Source organism: Stylophora pistillata, chromosome 3 (assembly GCF_964205215.1).
Source record: "Stylophora pistillata chromosome 3, jaStyPist1.2, whole genome shotgun sequence".
Lineage (NCBI taxonomy): Eukaryota > Metazoa > Cnidaria > Anthozoa > Scleractinia > Pocilloporidae > Stylophora > Stylophora pistillata.
This window is the reverse complement of record NC_142521.1, coordinates 36,883,865-36,903,881: the sequence shown is the minus strand read 5'-3', so window position 1 is coordinate 36,903,881 and position 20,017 is coordinate 36,883,865. Positions and strand designations below refer to the sequence as shown.

General features: G+C 39.1%; 1 protein-coding gene and 1 pseudogene across 2 annotated transcripts; both read left to right on the top strand.

Annotated features, from left to right (window-relative positions):
* The first annotated feature begins 3,837 nt into the window (after positions 1–3,837).
* Positions 3,838–9,915, top strand: LOC148735912 (guanylate-binding protein 7-like). 2 transcript variants are annotated; one of them, XM_088753255.1, is made up of 8 exons: positions 3,838–3,977; positions 4,480–4,666; positions 5,579–5,837; positions 6,113–6,408; positions 6,920–7,174; positions 7,461–7,583; positions 8,518–8,565; positions 9,380–9,915. In XM_088753255.1, exons 2-8 carry the CDS (start codon positions 4,487–4,489, stop codon positions 9,737–9,739), a joined length of 1,521 nt encoding a protein of 506 aa, XP_088609381.1. In that variant the 5' UTR covers positions 3,838–3,977; positions 4,480–4,486; the 3' UTR covers positions 9,740–9,915. The 2 variants fall into 2 exon arrangements, with proteins under 2 accessions (XP_088609381.1, XP_088609380.1); XM_088753254.1 differs by lacking the exon at positions 3,838–3,977 and having other exon boundaries at positions 4,288–4,666.
* A 1,092-nt stretch (positions 9,916–11,007) lies between these two features.
* Positions 11,008–19,797, top strand: LOC148735911 (guanylate-binding protein 7-like; annotated as a pseudogene).
* The last annotated feature ends 220 nt before the right edge of the window (positions 19,798–20,017 follow it).

The following is a 20,017-nucleotide window of genomic DNA, read 5'->3' as shown; positions in this document are numbered from 1 at the left end:
TACATAAAGAGCTGTTTTACAAGTTCAGAGCCGAGATGAAAGAAGGAAACACAAGATTCTTTAGCTGAAACTTCACTCCACCGGACTGTTGATTTCACAAGGAAACTGCCTAGCTCCCACTCAAGCAAGTCAGTCACGTGATAAGATAATCTTTACCGCAAGCCGGAAGTGTTAATGTTCTAAAAATATGTCTAATTGTTACTTGTGGTAGTAATTGTTTTGCTATAAATTCCACAGATGACCCTTTAAGTCATAAAAAGAAAGAGAAATATACAGTGAAATACTGATGTTTTAGCTTTCCGTGACTCTCTGAGTACATGTTGAACATTGCGTGACAAATTACATGTACAGTACCTAGGCACGGCAAGACATAAAATTACTTCTAAGCTCTTCAGTTAGAAAACTAGTGCAATTTTGAACAACATTTTCCATTTCAGACCAGAGATAGAGTTCATCTCCGTCACCTGTTGCGGTATCTCAGAATACCAATCAGTTATTCCACAAAACATGCGCTAACGTCTACATCACATCGGATAAAACACATCAAGTTGGGCGAACTGAAAGCAAGAGAACGGGAATCAGGCGATACACCCTTTTGTCTGAACATAGGTCCGGTTAAAGTTCAACGGAAGCAATAAAGAAAATACTGTATCCCTTTGATAATAAGATAAGACAACAAGAAGGCGTGTGCGATTTAGTATAAAAGTTTGTTTGTTTCTTTTTATAAACGCTTCCAACGTAAATGGGAGAAGAGCTCCAAAGAAGGAAGAATATTTCTCATTATTCATTCACAATTCAGTTGTATCTTACAAGAAATCAATCAATTACTTTTCATAAAAACCTCAGCTGGCCGCTCTGGCAGTCAGATACTCAATATCCTAGAAAAAATTTCTACAAACACTTCAAAAGTTGCCGCCACGACGCGCTACGGCTACAAATGATTTGCACTTGTGGGACCTTGCAGTCGTGCAGCCTTAAAGGGGAAAGCCCTATACTTACAATGAAGCTCATCTTACTCACCAAAGCACAGCTTATCCCACGGTCGATATGCGAATACATGCAACCCGCAATCTCGTAACACAACAGGACTCGTATGAGATTGCATTAAGTGAATGAATGAATGAAAAACTTTATTTAAGTGTCTATGTTTTTAGCTATAAGCTAATGGGGGACACTAAAAAATTTAAAAGTCACTTACATTTACATATGTAGATGATAGTTATTTACAGTAGATAATTAAAAAGATTATAAAGGTATTTAGTAAAGTTTTAAATTTCAACGAGAGTTGAAAGGTCGACTTTTCTTATGTTCTTCTTGAACGAATTTAGAGTTTCTATCGTTCTTAGGTGTCTTGGTAACTTCGACCAGATGAGAGGTCCCATATATTTAATAGAATTCCTACCAAATCTTACAGTTTCGAATCTTGGCAGTTCAAAGTCAGTGTTCCGTTAATTATATTGAGTGTTCTTTATATTAAATAAGTCAGAAATATTCTCAGGTACGAGACTGTGCTTGACTTTAAACATCAAAGTGGCAATGTCATGTAGGCGCCGATTGTTCAACGTCGGTAGTTTGGCGCGACTTAGCAGTTCTTGATAAGACGCTGATCTAGTTTTGTACACCGCCCTAAGTGCTCGCTCCTGAATCCGCTCAAGCTTTCTCCGATCCGATGCATTACAAAAGTGCCATACTAAATGACAGTAGGTTAGATGGGGCAGAATTGAGACCTGTAAAGTAATAGTTTAGCATTACAGGATATCAAGTTGCGTAGCCGCACTAGGACCCCTACTTTTTGACTGGCCTTAGAGCATAGATCACTGATATGACTAGTAAAACTCAATTTTTCATCTATTTGAACTCCTAAAAGCCGTATTTTCCCCATTCTCTTAATGGTATGACAATCAACAGAAAAATTTTGATTATCGTTGTCTTTGTCAACATTTCTCGGGTTGATCGTTAATAGCTGGAACTTTTCTGGGTTGGTTGAGAGATAGTTGTTCTTGTACCAGGATAGAGCTTTCTCTCCATGTATCTTGATACTTAGCGCGACAACGTCATGCTTCTTCCCCGTGACATACATCAGATGGTCGTCGGCATACATGCTCAAATTAGCATTATTTATATGAAATGACATATCATTTTGGAACAAATTCCACAGAAGGGGGCCAAAGGACGAGCCTTGCGGGCAGCCAAGCACCATCCTTTTCCAGTCACTTGTCACTCCTTTTATTTTCACTCTATTGAGCCTATTGTGAAAGTATGATCTAAGAAGGTTGAGAGAATTTTGTCCCATGCCATTGGCGTCGAGTTTCTTTACGATTAGAGAATGGCTAAGTTTCAACAACAATTTATCTTGCCTCGTTCTTACGCGCATCCATGTGGGTGTGTCTTTCTTTCCGGCCTTGTAATGGCCACTTGCCAACCTGCAATCTCATAACACAACAGGACTCGCATGAAATTGCACTGGGAGATTAAGTTTCGACAGCAACTTATCTTGCTTAGTTCGCGTGCGCATATGCGTGTCCTTTTTTTTTTCTGACCTTGTTATGGCCATTTAAGCCGTTTTTATTCTCTTTTTTTTTCCTTTACGTATATTCTAAATGAGGGAATTAATAACCAACCAAAAAATTTGGTAAAAAGACGACTGAAGAGAGGAACGGTACATGCATTTCTTTATTCACCTCCTGAAATATTCTGCTTTTAAATGAACCAATTTACCAACAGAAATCTTACATTTCTAATGGTTCTTAGCCTCAGTACAGTAATAGTCGTGTATCGAATTTGGCCCTGGGCTACCTGTGATTCCTGCTGGTAAATTCCTATGTATGCCGATATAATGAGTTGGTGTGACTGTTAAGTCGAAATTTCAAGGAATAATTCATAATTACTAGAGTTCATTGTTAACTAAAATATGTCTTATTTCATCTCCTGCGAGTAGGTTCCGCTTGTATCGATTGCAGGTCCATACAGGAAAGGAAAGTCGATATTCTGATTGAAACTTTTGATCAACCTGAGGTGTTCCCTCTCGGGCGTCATTTTGATCCGGAAACCGTTGGAATCTGCATGTGGATAGTACCACGAAAAATGCGGGTGAGTACGCTTTAATCCGGTAACTGAAAAAGTTCATCCGTAGGTCGCAGTTTCGTTACTGGCAAGTAACCTCAACCGCTCGATGTTCTCTGACAGCTGCGACTGTCTTTTGCTCATTTATTGACACGATTACTAAATCCCAATTGGTAAAAGCATAGCAGGTTTTGAAAGCATTCAGAATTAGGGATCCACGACAAATGTTTTGGTGAGTATGCTAGGTTTCTGTGGCAATAGAGTGTTTGTGAATGTCTGAATTTATGACTTATTAATGTCGAATAAAGAATTGAAAGTTCCCTGTAAAAAAGCTGGGGCGGGGACAGTGAGGTATATTTTTCCCCGCTAGTGTATCCAAGAATTAAGCGCCATAAGAGGAAACTAAATGAAAGAAGCATTAATGTAACAAACATTTCTTCCATAAAATTTCGCATGGCTTGTCTTATAGAGACAATGCAGCAATCTCAACGTCGTGCACGCTACGAAAGTTTTGAAATCAGCGTTTTCTCCGCTTCTGACCACAATCAAGCTGCCCTGCTTTAAAAGTCATTCTAATAGTAGCGAGTAATTACTGCCTTCGACACCAGTTACAAGGATTCTATATTCAATTTAAATATATTTTGACTATTTTTGGCTTGACTAAAACAATGATAATCTCCATATTCACGTTACACACACCAAAGCTCACACAATTTGAAACTTTCTATTTGGGTCTCCAGGACTCTACTGGCAAAGAATGTATCGTGATCTTGTTAGTCTCTGAGGGAATTGATGCAGTGATGAGAGGAGGTGTGGATGACAATCAGATATTTACTCTCACTGTTTTGCTGGCCTCTGTGTTGATCTAAAACTCAGCAGGGGTTCCCACTCAGACATGATCTCCATGGATTGGAGTATCCTTTAACAAGTACATCTAAGGATGGGGAAATAAGCGGGGTGGGGTGGGGTGCAGGGAGCTCATGAGCTGGGAATACGTCTACGTGTACTCCGGAGTTTGGTGAAACCCAGGGGCGATATTTAAACATCTTTAGTGAACGTGGGGCGTTTTCAAAATTTCTTTTAGTTACATGTTGAAGCCTATTCGTGAAAACTAGCTCCGATATATGCACTCCACAACCTCGACAAGAACGATCCCAGTTTTGAACACAAACCTTCTACTGAGCGCTTAATGGGAAGGAGTCCGCCTTATTTCTCGAGCACAGAATGGTAGCCGAGCTTACACCGGCAAAATTTTCCTGTTAAAACAAATCCTTGTATAGCTTCTTTAATAAGCAAAAGTGAAACAAGAACCTTAAAGGATTTTTTGCCCAAAAAAGATACTAAGCTGAACAAAGAAGAAAAAGAAAGCTACCGTGCGCGATAGATGAAACGAGAAAATTTCTTAACATTTCGCAGTTTTATCATGAAGTTGTCCCAACGAATAAGACTTCGCTCCGACGACGGCAGTGTGAGTGCCAGTGGTCCTCAAGACGACACAGAATTCTTCCACAAGACTTTTCCATTCTTCATCTGGCTGCTCAGGGATGTTACTCAGTCCATTCCACCCCACCGCAGAGACATTAAGGAGTACTTCCTTTCAAGGGTAAGGCAACTCATTTTGAAACATTGGACAGAAATGACAAAAGGATTATTCAAACGCTTCCCAAAAATATCTTCTACTACAAACTGAAAACAATGGAGTACTTTTTTTTAATGATTAAAGTTTGTTATATCAATGATATACCCGAGTCTTCGAGTAAATGGCTTTGTTTCTTGGATGTAAGGGTCATTTTTTAACTTTTTGGAGGTGTGATGGTTTCGGAATGGAAAAGGCCCTTTGGATAAACTACTCTCATTATTTTATGAGCTTTTTGATTGTTGTAACTATGTATATATCTAATTACAAGTCGTCTAAACTCAAATATATTCTTGACTCAACCAAAACAAGAGACGAAAGCTTTCTTTATCCTCCATGGTAATTAATAAGTCTGCTAAGTTTATTTACATTTTGACAACGCTCGAACGGCAGTCGTGTCCAATAAACGAACGAGACTGATTGAGTGGGTCACCTTGATCACACTGCTCCATCCCCGGCGAGGCGCATATAAAATTGGTTCGTAAACAGTTAGAAATTTTTCGAGCAGCAAGCACATTTCAACTCTGCACACATACAGGAGAAATAAAAAAAGGCGTGGTAGCCTTTTTCCTTGTCCCCTTAGATTCGCAAAGTTTCCGTGACACAATACCAGACAATGAGGGACCGGTCCTTGTTTATCCCTTGGGGAGGGGAGGTGGGGAGGGGAGGTGGGGAGGGGAGGTGGGGAGGGGGGCAAAGGATTTTGGTTGTGTCGAACTAAAATTTAGATTTTCTAGAGTCCCTCTTTTATACACTGATGATAAACATGATTCCCCACTCTGTTCCTCCCTTAAAACTGTCTTCCCTCAAAAATCCTTCCCTCCCACCCCAGGAGATATTGACTGGTTCCTTGTTACAACTGCTTTTAAATCCAACAAGGTTTTCAAGGATCAAGGAATGGAACAGGCAGACCACACCGAACAAGTCGCTGAAAGCATTTTGCGTTTCTGCCCTGGCTTCAAAGCCTTCAAACTATCTCCACCATCTGTAGATGAAGAGGCCATGAAAAACATCAACAGAAACAGAAGTCAGATCAACAGTGAGTTCTTCTCTGAGAAAAAAAAGTTGCAGGTCTTGCTGAAGAGTACTTTAACTCCTAAGCGCAGCTTTAACGATGGAGAACTGGCGACTGGTCAAGGTAAAGCTTATCATTGGATCTTCTGTCAACTTCCATCTCCTGTTAGAGAGCAACACGTAACTTCTCATAGATTTATGTGTATTTTTCAAAAATTAACAGTTTTAAAGAAAATATTAGAGGGATAAACAAAATCTCTGGAATCTCAGGTTACGGCCTACTTCTTGAATTATCGTTCCCAATCCTAAGTTATGTTTTCATTTTTAGATTACTTTTTAAACCTTTTGTCTACAGTACACCGACAATTTTCCATCCCTCGATAACCACTCTATTTCCAGGTCTGGCTGCTTTGGTTGAACTTTATGTGAAGGCCATCAACACTCCCGGAATGATTCCTAATGTCCAGTCAGCCTGGGACACATTTGTAACTGATAAATGTTCTGAAGCAACGCACGCAGCCATGCATGTCTATAACGCCATCATGCAATCAAAACTGTCTAATCAGCTGCCTTGTGACTCCGAAGACATTCGTAAATATCATGAAACTGCACTTGACCAAGCAATCGGTCAGTTAGAATTTGAAACAATCGGAATATCCTCTGTTACAAGTGAGAAGTACCTGAACGAACTGATGGTAAGGAGTTCTTACATATTGCGTAAATATACCTCATTCAGTACTCTAAAAAAAAAAAAAAAAAATTCCTACGACCTTTTGAAAAATTCGTCCATTGCTCTCCCCAGTCCCAACCTTTTTGTACGGATGAGTGAAATTTTCGATAATTGTAACGGGACAAACTTTTTAAGATTAAACTAATAATAAGGCTAGAGGTTTTGGATCATGATGAAATATTTAAAAACGGAAGAGTACCTGGTCGGAATTCGAACGCGGTGAAACCAAGTTGTGCGAAGGCATCTCCGACAGTCTTGAATACTTAAAAGAAAAACAGTAACTATGCTTTCTAGCATTCTTTGCGGCCCTAAGCCGGGAAAATTGTCATTAAGTTCAATGTTTTTGATTAAGTTACTTGTAAGGACAGTCAATAACGGTTCAGTTATTGTTTGGAAACACACGTAAAACAAAAACCAACAACAGCAGGGGAAAGTATAATAGATGTGAAAGGTCTTTTCTTCTTTTTATTTCTCAGTCGCTTGCTGAACGAGATTATTTCAGGTGGCAGACTGAAAATGATCAGTTCACTCGAGAGGCTTGCAACGCTCTCCTAAAGCAACTCAAAAAACAACACTTGGACCCAATCCTCGCTCAGCTTCACGGGAAGGAAGGCGCCAAAGTCATGTGCGACGACATCGTAGCAGGATACAAAAAGATTGAACAGGATTATAAGGATCGTGCCACCGGAGCTAAACAAATTTGCTCCGCTGTGTTCTTCGAATTCCATCCGGTAAAAATGCTTTTTATTTGAAATTAAAAGTTAGACCAGGAATGAGAAAAATGAATAAGTTTGAAGCCTCCTCATCTGTATCTAACATAATTTTTGACATTAAATAATTTCACGAACAAAAAAAGATATGGATATCCATTGAATGCAGTTCCTTTAGTACAAGTACATTGCGATTCTCGTAGTAGTCATTATGTAGTTTCAAGAGACTATAACAGCTGATAGTTACTATAAAGAAAACTAACAGACAAAGCAACGATTGTAAGTGAAAGTTGTACTTTTATCCCAGGAACTTATGACAGAAATGCTGCAATACTTAGGCGTGCTGAAACAATTAAAGGATTTCGAAGAGAATTTGAGTCGAGAAATTGCAGCTAAAGCTTATCAACAGCAAGAGAAGATAAAACTTGAGGTACTGATGATACACCTTTAATCGACGTGCTGATCATATTTACTTTTAGCGGATGTTAGCGAAATTGAAAATGAGGAATGGCAAATTGGGAGTAGGGAAAAAAAGGAATGGGAAACTAAATGGGAATTTTTTTTAATGTTCTACATCAAAATAAAAAAAAACCGAAAATATATGGAATAATAGCATTCCATTTCTCAAAAACTTCAATCAACTGAGATTTAAGAGAACATAAGCTGACCGCAATTCATCCTTTCTTTGTGTTTTTTGACAAAAAGCATGAAATATATATACCTTATTAGACGTTTTGTTGTGTAGTATCGCTGAGTATGTTTACGAGTTGTGCCGTATTTTGACGAGCCCGTAGGGCGAGTCAAAATACAAATGACGAGTAAAAATACTCAGCGATACTACACAACAGAACGTCTACTAAGTTACTTATTATCCAACAGGCCAAACTGTTATTTCAGTGCGGGCGAATTTCGCGGATATTTATTTCGGGGAGTACGTGACAGAAGTATGCGAAGCGAAACGGAATTGGCGTGTTGTCGTGTTGCTGTTTCTATTTTGTTCAATAAATAAATAAATTTCCTGGTCGTCTAGTTGTTTTTCTTCGTTCGATTCATGTAATAAACTTAGATCTATATTTGCGAGCCATTCCGACTCTTCGTCGTCGGAAATATGATTCAAATTGTCCGCCAATTTTTTTTTTATTTCGTAACTACAATCCAATTCTTCGCTTGCGCGATGCGAGAAAACCTGTTTAACCGGTACTCTAGAGTACAAATAGCGCGTGATATTTTTACTGGTCTATGGCGTTATTTGTACTCAAAGAAGTGTAGTTGGATAATAAGATTCATTATTTTTACATGCAATAGAATATTATCATCTGCTGGACAAAGCTTATGTTGATTTGAATTTTCATCCATTTTTCTAGGAAGAATACGAGCGTTTGCAACAAGAAAATCGCCAGCGCCAGAAGGAAGTAAGACATTTTGAACCAGTGTCAGTATCTGATAAACTGCACACCTACCCCTCCCTTGACCAACGACAGTCAAATAATAACGAGTTAGGACTAATGTCTGTTAAGAGAGGGGTGGGTGCGCAGTTCCTGAGACACTGACATTAATCCCACATCATAAATAATCTACCATCGTCAAATCCACCATTTGACGATCTCCAGTTTTCCAGATCACTAAAAGTGAACGAAGAGGACCATTGAATTCTATTGGTGAGTAATGCTGACTCCGATTGAAGCGCTGAATAGTCACACCTTTGTTCCAAGGAATAGAAACACACGAATTTCATGGCTATCAATTATAGCGAATTCCAAGGAAACACGGAGAAAACAAAGCCTTTGGTAAAAGCGTGAGCAAAACTCACTCCAGGTTATTTGAGCAACTTCCATTTTGGTAGCAGAGAAGATGATCACTCGAGGTACCCGAGGTGGCATCTTGTCTGAATGAGTCCTGGTGCTGGGGCCTTCGTCTCTGCCAGCTCCTTCTCTCTTCATTTTGTGATGAGCCAAATTAAATTCATCGTTCCATAATTTCTATGTTATAAGAATATTAACTCATAAAAACCTTGTCATTTACAATTACCTTTAAATGTATCTTTAGTTGATTCACACCAGCAAGAATAGATCTTATTTCAGTTTTTCTCCCCAGAAATTCATTCTGAGCGACTGAGACATTTAATGTTTTTTGCACAAAGGGGGAACCACGGTAGATGCCATTATATTCTCTACCATGACTCTCTTATGGCTGTCTGACCTCAACTTTTTCCTGTTTGGTAAATAGATGAAAATACTGAAGTCAAAACAGGAAGAGGAAACAAAGAGACTCCGTGAACAGATGGAAGCTGAAGCAGCGGTCCAAAGACAACAGATGGAGAACATGGTAAACGCGAGAATGATGCAAGCTGAAAAACAAAGACGAAATTTCATGCAAGAACACCAAACACTTAACCAACGACTTGCACAAATGCAGAAATCTAATGAAGGCATGGAGAAGACAGTGGAGAGCTTGAGACAACACCTGCTACTCAATCAGAGCCGACGACAGCAAATTGAAAAGCCGGGATTCTTTGATCGAGCGCTGCAAATGATATCAGTCTTGGGTGGGGTCGCTAGCACCCTATCAAAGTGTAGCGTCATGTAAGGCCTCTACTGTGACTGGCGACGACTTAACTACCTTAAAGTTATACAACCCGTTTAATATCGCTGGACATATTCTTGATTTCATAGATGAGCTGAAAATTGTGTGTTTTCCATGATAGCAATTGGACTGCAAAACAACTTGAATGTGATCTAAAATAAAATAATTTGAAAAAGAAACTACTCGTGTCTTCTGATTATTTACCAGCAAGCACAAATAAATTCCCCTTCAGAGGAATTGAGCCCGAAAACTAACAAGCCATTGTAGGCTTTTTGTACGAAAAATGTGATGAATGCTTGAGAGATCACGCTTGCTTTAGTGGCACAAGCCAAGAGATAAACGTGCAGAGGCCTAGGGCGAGAAGAGAGACAATACTAGACTTTCCCTCCCTCTCTTCTTTTTTGCCTTTTTTGCTTGTTTGCCTCAAAACTTGGCCAAATTACTTTACATTGACGATCTTAAAGGAGAGTATTGTATGCGCTGTATTCTGATTTGCTTGTCAAGTAGATTTCAGATTGAATCTTTGGTACCTCGCTGATACAACACACGACTTAAAAACAGCCAAGTTATTCTAAATTGTTACTCCGCTCATTACCTAGCCAAATCAGTTGCCATCTGGCTCTTTTTTGAACCTTATTCCTCTTTTTTTCAGCTCAGCTTTTGTAAGAAGTAGCTTGATCCATCCTCCCCCCAAATATACAATTGCCTACTACAAGAAAAAATATGAATCAATCGCAAGATAAATACCTAAAGCAACTTATTTTCCCTAACGTATATCATATTTTCTTCGATGTGGCGAAAAAACACCTGATTCATTAATTCTTTGTTTCACTCAACTTACATTTTGATACACAAAATAAATATTTGACGCATTCAAAGATATTTGTCCATGTAGGGAGCAGTAAAAGAGAACAATCATTTTTCTTTTATGCAAATAGCTTCAAGTGACCAAAAACTTTATTTTGCAACAAGGGAAATGTTCTCATTTACAAACAACAAACAGCAACGATTCTAGACGATTAAAAAAAAGTTGAAGGTTTACAAACAAGCACACGAATTGAATTAAATACTGCACGCCTGAGCTTCGCTTAACTGACTCCTCCTAACCTATCCTCGTCTTAATTCATGCCACAGTAGTTTCCAGTTTGCTTCGTTTTGAGATTAGGAGGATTTCTTAAATTCCGTATTCCTTGAAGCTAAAACGAAGGTCCACAGGTCACAGGAAAGAAGAGAAAGCAGCGATATAGATGGGCAGATCTTTTATTCCGGTGATGGCAATAAGAATAACACATCAAAAAGTTGTTCATGCTCAGCGATATCACAGAGACATGGAAAGCAAAGTAAACAAACACATACGGTTGTAATTTTAACAACCTTACCATCAACAATGTTTCAGTCTAAACATATTTCGACTATCTTTGACTCGCCTAAGAGATGATGATGTCTCTTTTTACGTTGCACAGCCCATAGCTCCAACAACTTGCAACTTTCTACTTCGGTTTTCAGGATTCCACTGGCAGGGAATGTACTGTGATCTTGTTAGACTCAGAGGGAACTGATGCAGTGAAGGGAGGAGGTTTGGATGACAATCAGATATTTACTTTCACTGTTTTGTTGGCTTCTGTGTTGATCTACAACTCAGCAGGGGTTCCCAATAGACATGCTCTCAATGAATGGCGCTGCGCGTCAGGTCTAAAAATAGCTATGTCATCTTAAAACCCCACGCTGGTTTAGGACAGACACTCGGAGTCTTTACAAGGAGTTGTATGCGAAACGTGTCAGAAGCAAGAATATTTTCGGTCAAAAAGCGCTCTAATTTCTAAAATGGTTGCAACGAAACATTGCTGTTGGGGTACATGTAAAATTGACTCAAGATATCCAGAGAGATTGCCAGATTCGCTTAAAGAAATGCTTAAAAACGGTCGGAAAGCCGAAGCATGACTTGGAACTTTGTGAACGCCGGGTAAATCCATGTTCAAGAAAGAATTTCTCAGTTGATAGTATTAACTACAATGCTTATATTTGCGCTGTACACTGAAATCCTTGACAAAAACCCTTTCAAACCGCTTGTTTGGAAACGTTATATACACGACATCTCGCTATGGAGTACAAACAAAGCAACAATAGAACGTTTCATTGAAAAAGCAAACAATCATCATCCAACATTAAAATTTATGGCTGAAATTTCCGATAAGGAAACAACATTCCTGGACACCTACATCTACAAAGGCGAACGATTCGAAAAGGACGCAATCCTTGATGTGCGTACTCATTTTAAACAAACTGAGACATTTCAGTATACACATTATAGTTCCTGTCACCAACAAGGAGTTAAGAAAGGCTTAATAAAAGGAGAGGCCCTTAGACTTCTCAGAACAAACTCCTCTCAAACAATATTCGAGGAGAAAATTTCAAATTTCAAAGCGTATTTGCGAAAGAGAGGCTACCCAGAGGCCCTCTCTCAGAGGTGAATTTCAAAAACAGGAAACTAGCTGTTCAACAGGAACCGAAGACGAACTAACGAATCTTGCCTTTTATTACACAATACCAACCATCAGTGCCAAACCTAAAGCAAATTCTCATGAGACACTGGCATTTAATAGAAACACAACCAGTACTGAGCGAACTATACAAAAATCCGCTACTCGTATTTTACAAAATAGGGCGATCGCTCGAAGATATACTCGTGAGAGCCAAACTTTGAATAGGCTATTCTAATCACGCGCTGGGCAGTCGTGTAGGCGACCTGTCAACCCCCTTTTTACATTAAACTGTTAGATCCTTAAGTTTCACGCGATCGACTTTACTTTTCTTTAGTATCTTCGCCTGAAGCCATTTCCCGTCATCTATACTTGAATCAAGTACATAATGTTTTCCCGAGTGAGGCAGTCACGAACACGTGCGATGAGGTCTGGTCGTTTTTCGCTTAATTTCAAGCCTCTACACTTTAACCAACGCTTCAATTGTGTGCTTGTATAGTTCTATGGGTCTTGCTCGAACTTTTGAACTAAGGAACACCGTCGTTTTGATTTAACATACGAGCTTGAGAGACGTTTAAACTACAGATGGGTGCATCATCGCCCATATTCCTTTACTCGAGAAGCTTGTTTGTTTTTCCTAATCGTTCTGGGGGGTAAAAATTTTGCGACGTCACAAACGCGCAGCGCCATTGGAGTATCCTTAACAAGTACATAGATTTTAGGGTTTGGGAAATAAGTGGAGTGGGAAGGGAGCTCATAAACTGGGCACTAGTTTATCTGCGTGTACTTGAGTGCTTGTATTATTGAAATCCAGACACATTATTTAAACCATTTTAAAGCGCGCACGGTTTCCTCACACTAATTAGATACTAAAGCCTATTCGTGAAGCATGCACTCTGAAACGTCGACACGAAGAATCCGATTTTTGTCCACAAACCTTCCAATGAGAACTTGATGGAGGCTTATTTCTCGAACTTATTTCTCGAACACAGCGTGGTAGTTGAAATTTCCCGATAACATAAACCCTTGTCTACCTTCTCTAACACGCAACAGTGAAACAGGAACCCCTTGATATAAAGATTTTAGGCCCAAAAAGGATACTAAGCCAAACGTAGAATAAAAATAAAAGCTATCGTGGGCGACAGATGAAACGAGAAATAAAAATTTCTTAACATTTCGCAGTTTTATCATGAAGTTGTCCCCTTCGCTCCGACGAAGGGTTAACGCTTGAAACGTCAGCTTTTGTAATCGTTACGGCGGCCAATTTACCATTTCAACTTTGTTGATATATCCAAATTATTTCGTTACCCCCACCGACGCAACCCAAAACAGTTTCTTTCGAAACTATCAGCCTTTATTCACCCGTAAATAAGACTTCGCTCAGCGTGAGCACAAGGACACAGAATTCTTCCACAAGACTTTCCCATTCTTTATCCGGCTTCTTAGGGATATTACTCAGACGATCCATTCCACCCGACTCTAGAGACATTAAGAAGTACTTCCTTACAAGGATAAGGCAACTGATTTTGAAACGTTGGACAGAGTTGACGAAAGAATAAATCAGACAATTCCTAAAAATAATATCTTTTCCAAACTGAAAACAATGTAAAACCCTTTGTTACAGCTGCAGAAAATTAGTCAATATATTGTTTTCCCGGACTGGACTGTTAGACTTTGTCCTATCAACATAATTCCCGAATGTTCGAGTAAATGGTTCTTTTCTTTGGATGTAAGGTTTATTGCTTAACTTTTAGGAGATGTCATGGAGTTGGAAATGGAATAAACGGTTTGGATACAACACCCTTATTATTTTATGAGTTGTTAAATTGTAGTAAATGGGCATATATCTAACATGGTTTGATGCGACTCTGGTTTAAAGATTCAATGAATGTAATCAAAATAATAATAATAATAATAATAATAATAATTATAAGGATAAATATAGACGAGATACCACCCTGGTACTCTCCCGACAAGCCGAAGCCCGTGTATGAGTCAGAGAATGTTAAAGCTTATTGGGATGTCCCTAAATATGCTGATCAACAAGAGATCAGATGCAATAGGGTGGATGCACGCATTGTAAATCATAGGTGCAAGAGCGTTGTGACGCTGGAAATGAGCTGCCCGTGGGTCAATAATCGGACAAGAAAGGATGAAGAGAAGACACTGAAGTACGGACCCCTTCGCTGGGAACTAAGGCAGCAGTTCCCAGGCTACGAGGTCAAGCAATATAACATCATTATGGATGCCCTCGGAGGGGTGGTCACGGGAGCTGGATGTCATGAGGCGCAGGCTGGTGGGAGGCAGAAGCACAGACGTACTGCGAAAGATGCAGAGGGCAAAACTCTCGGGCACGCTGAATATTTCCCGGACTTTCAAGGTGGCAGTTTGAGTTCCTGTTAGAAGGAGGACCGTAGAAACAACGGAAAAGCTTCTTAGGATTAGTTAATGTACATTTATTTTTTACTCCATGGCTCACAGGCTACGGTTTTCGCCCTGTGCTGCCTGATTAGAATGTAGCATTCAGTTGATTTCTCTGCGACATAATAATAACGGATTATTCACAGTACATCCACATAAAAAGGTGTGGCTCTTCATCTGTGAAGGCCTACGAGACTAATATTTATATTACATGTACAATAAAAATGGAAAAAAACCCTAATTGTAGTAAAACTATACATGAATATGAATATGTAGAATGTAAGGGTTGGTGGTTGGTCGTTTCTATGTCTTTACAAGGAAGATAGAGCGCGCACCTTTAAGAACGCCTTGCAGAGCCTGCATTATTCTTTAATATCTTTTCAATTCCTTATATTTGCTTGCAATTCATTAAAAAATCATTGCTGCTGAATGTTGAAAGGTGCTTTGTATAAATGAAACATAAAGCCTTGGAGGAACACTGGAACAGAGGTGCCTAAACGGCTGTAACGACTTGCAGATTTTAATGGGAGGGCCAGTTATCAGAATACAATGCTTTAAAAATAGTGTTTAGTAGCGAGTAGTCTCTTAGCTCCAGGATAGGTAGCAAGCCAAGATCCAAGATGGTAGATATACTGTTTACACACTTACAAGTGACGAAACTAGGGATAGCAAACTGGAGCCATTGTAGTCTGGCTGAGAGAAAGTTTGATAGTGGATAAAAACAATGTCACTGTAGCTTATTATAGACAGAATTAATGTTTCTACCAAATGTTTCCGTTGTTTAAAATCAGTAAAGTTCCTTATTTTTCTAAAGGTTCTCAGAGTTGCATAACAAGGTTTAAGAATAGAACTAATATGAGATTCCCATTTAAGATTCGAGTCAATGTGTACTTCTAGGAGTTTTGTAACATTTATACTTTCCAGTGGAGTATATATCAGAGATCTCTAATCCCAACTCCAGATTTCCGAGAGAATGTACATAAGCTATCTGTAGAGTTGAGAAAATAATGGCCTTGGTTTTCTTAGAATTTAGGGCGAGGTTAGAATTACAATTCATAGACCCAACGTTTCGACACTCCTGTCTCACTAGTGCCTTCATCAGGGGTGATCTGATTGTTGTAACAAGAGACCCTTTTACACGCTCACTAATTACTTGCCGTTTTTCTGTCGAGGTGTAAATAGGCGTCAGGTAATAAGCCGCCATCATCAAAATTAAAAGGAGAGTGGCTGGAGTTGATATGCTAAAATGACTCGTGAAATAAGCACATTACAGCCTCGTACGTATACAGGAGAAAAAAAGGTGTGGCAACCTTTTCGCTTGTCCCTTCAGATTCGTTACGTTTTCGTGTCAAAACACTAACAATTAGGGACCATTCATTGTTTATTGCTTGGAGGGAGGGGGACAGAGGATTTTGGTTGTGCCAGGATAAATTTTACCTTTTCCCCTATAAGGCTCTGCAATATTCTAATGACCCTCCCCCCTCATTGGCAGTTAATAAGCAGTCAGTTTCTACAGTCCCTCCGTTATACGCTGCTGATGATCATAACTAACCACTCTGTTCTTTTTGAAAACTTTCTTCCCTCCAAAACCCTCCCTTCCCACCCCAGAAGATATTGACTGGGCCCTTATTACATGTACAACTACCTTTTAATCCGACAAGGTTTTCAAGGATCAGGGAATGGGACAGGCACACCACACCCAACAAGTCGCTGAAAGCATTTTGAGTTTCTCCCCTGGCTTCTATGCCTTCAAACTACCTCCGCTATCTGTAAATGAAGAGGTCATGGAAAACATCAATAGAAACAGAAGTCAGATCAACAGCGAGTTCTTCTTTGGGATAGAAAAGTTCAGGTCTTGTTGAAAACTACTCTAACTCCTAAGCACAGCTTCAGCGATCTAACGATGGAGAACTGGTGACTGGTCAAGGTAAAGCTTATTATTGGATTTTCTTTCAAATTCCATCTCCGTTAAGGAGCAACACGTAACTTTTCATAGATTTCTGTAGATTTCTCAAAAATTAATAGTTTTGAGGACAATATTTGAGGGATAAACTAAGTCTCTGGAATCTTAAATCACGGCCTAATTCTTGAATCATCCTTCCCAATCCTATGCCATGGCTTCAATTTTAGATCACTTTTTAGACCTTTTGTCTACAGAATTTTTTATCTCGTGAAAACCCACCCTATTTCCAGGTCTGGCTGCCTTTATTTGAAATTTACGTGAAGACAATCAACACTCCCGGGGTGATTCTTAATGTCCAGTTAGCCTGGGACACATTTATAGCTGATAAATGTTCTGAAGCAACGCACGCAGCCATGCATGTCTACAACGCCACCATGCATTCAATATTGTCGATTCTACTGACAACAATCACTCACTTGACTCTGATGATGACTTCCGCACAGGTTGTCGAAACGTCAGTCACTGCCACAGACAACAGTCCTTCTCAGGACTACACTCACCCGGACGATCAGACTACACCTTCACATGTTACCCCCGGGTTCAAACCATTTACTACATTGTCGATTCTACTGCCTTGTGACTCCGTAGACATTCATTAATGTCATGAAACTGTACTTGGCCAAGCAATTGATCAGTTACAAGTTGAAACAATCGGAATATGCTCCGCTACAACCGAGAGGTACCTGAACGAACTGATGGTGACGAGTTTCAGTTTTACACTTTGTTTGAACATACCACATTCAGTACTCTGGAAAAGAAAACAACAATTCCGACGAACTTTTGAAAAATTCGTCCATTGTTCTCCCAACATTTTTGTAGGGATGAATGAAATTTTCGATACTTTGCAGAATACTAACAGGACAAACTGTTTATGATTTCATTGATAATAAGGCAAGAGTACCTGGTCGGAATTCGAATGCAGTGAAATCAAGTTGTGCAAAGGATCTCCGAGGCAAATAAAATATCCTTGGTTCTTTTTCCTCGAGGCTCAAAACTTTCTTCAACTTTTGCCAACGCCTGTCGTTACACAATTCTTGATGATCATTATTGGTGCATATTTTCACGCCAGATGGAGGCTATTGCTTGTACATTTCATGGCGGCATCTAAAGGACCTTACAGAAATAAAATAAGCGACAAATATTGAGTAGCTGTCCGGACATACAACCTTAAATGCCTAAAAATAATAGTTATAAAGCTTGCTAGCATTCTTTGTTGCTTGTAGTCGGGAAAATGTTTATTAAGTTCAATCTTTTTGAACGTTACTTGTAAGAACGGCCAATAACTGTTCAGTTATTGTTTGAAAACACACTCAAAACAAAAACTAACAACAGCACGGGTAGGCATTCCCTACTGAAAAGTGAAGACTGTTATTCACAGTTAATGTAAAAATCTTTTCCCCCTTTTTATTTCTTAGTCGATTGCTGATCGAGATTATGTCAAGTGGCAGGCTGAAAAGGATCAGTTTACTAGAAAGGCTTGTAACGCTCTCCTAAAGTAACTCAAAAAGCAACACTTGGACCCAATCCTCGCTCAGCTTTAAGGAAAGGAAGGCGCGAAAGTCATTTTCGACGACATTGTAGCAGGATGCAAAAACATTGAACAGGATTATAAGGATCGTGCCACCGGATCTAAACAAGTTTATGCTGTTGTGTTCTTCGAATTTCATCCGGTAAAAGTGCTTTTACTTGGAATTAAAAGTTAACCCAGAAATTAGAAAAATGAATGAGTTTAAAGCCTCCTCATCTGTATCTTACATATTTTTCCTTATAGTTTCACGGACAAAAAATATATGGATATCAATTGAATGCAGTTCCTTTAGTACAAAGACATTGCGGTTCTTGGTCTTAGTAATTAATAAGTAGTTACAAGAGAATACAACAGTTTATAACCCTTTGGTAGTTACTGTAAAGAAAACCAACAGACAATGCCACGATTGTAAGCAAAAGTACCACTTTTATCTCAGGAAATTATGACAGAAACGCAGCAATACTTGGGCGTGCTGAAACAATTAAAGGATTTCGACGAGAACTTGAGTCGGAAAATTGCAGCCAAAGCCTATCGAGAGCAAAAGAAGATAAAACTTGTGGTACTGATGATACACCTTTAATTGACGTACTTATCATATTTATTTTTAGTAGGTGCTGCTAAAATTTAAAATGAGGAATATCAAATTGTGGATAGGGAAGGAAAATGGAAAATAGGGGAATGGGAAACAAAACGGGAATTTTTTTTGATGTTCTACATCAAAATAAAGGAACGGAAAATTTATGGATTGATAGCATTCCTTTCTTGTGCTTTTTTTGGTCAGAAAGCATGGCTGGATTATTTAGTTGTAATGAAGAGAATATGACTTTATTAATTTTACATGCGGTAGAATATTGTCGTCTGCTGGACAAAGCCTATATTGGTGTGAAATTTCATTGTTTTTCTAGGAAAAATACGAAGATTTTACAACGAGAAAATCGCCAGCGCCATAAGGAAGAAAGACATTTTGATCAGGTGTGAGTATCTGACAAACTGCGCAGCTCATTCTCTCTTCGTTTCATTCCAATGTAATTTTGTGATGTGCCAAAATAAATTCACCATACCATAATTTCTATGTTATGTGGATATTACCTCATAAAAACCTTATCACTTACGATTCCCTTAAAATGTATTGATTCACACCAGCAAGAATAGATCTTATTTTGATTTTTCTCGCAAGAAATTCATTCTGAGCGACTAAGACATTTGATGATTTTTGCACAAAGGGGGAACCAGGGTAGATGCCATTATATTCTTCTTCGTGACTCTCCTATGGCTGTCTGACCTCAACTTTTTCCTGTTTGGTAAATAGATGATTATTTTGCGGTCAAAACAGGAGGAGGAAACAAAGAGACTCCGTGAACAGATGGAAGCTGAAGCAGCGGTCCAACGACAACAGATGGAGAACATGGCAAAGGGGAGAACGATGTAAGTTGAAAAACAAAGACAAAATTTCATGCGAGAGCACCAAACCCTCCACCAACGACTTGCACAAATGCAGAAATCAAATGAAGGCATGGAGAAGACAGTTGAGAGCTTGAGACAACAGCTGCTACTCAATCAGAGCCGACAACAGCAAGTTGAAAAGCCGGGATTCTTTGATCGAGCACTGCAAATGACAACCGTCTCGGGCGGGTTCTCTTGCACCCTATCAAAGTGTAGCGTCATGTAAGGCCTCTAAAGTTGTTCCTTATCAGGAACATTGGTTCGATTTTTAGTGGTTGCTTAATATCCGTTTCTAGATTAATGTAATTTGCAAAGAATTAACCACCTTAATGTTATATAATCCGTTTTATGTCAATGGACATGTTCTTGATTCCATAGATAAACTGAAAATTATGTGTTGTCCGTAATACCAATTTGAAAAAAGACCCTCGTCGTTTCTTGTAATT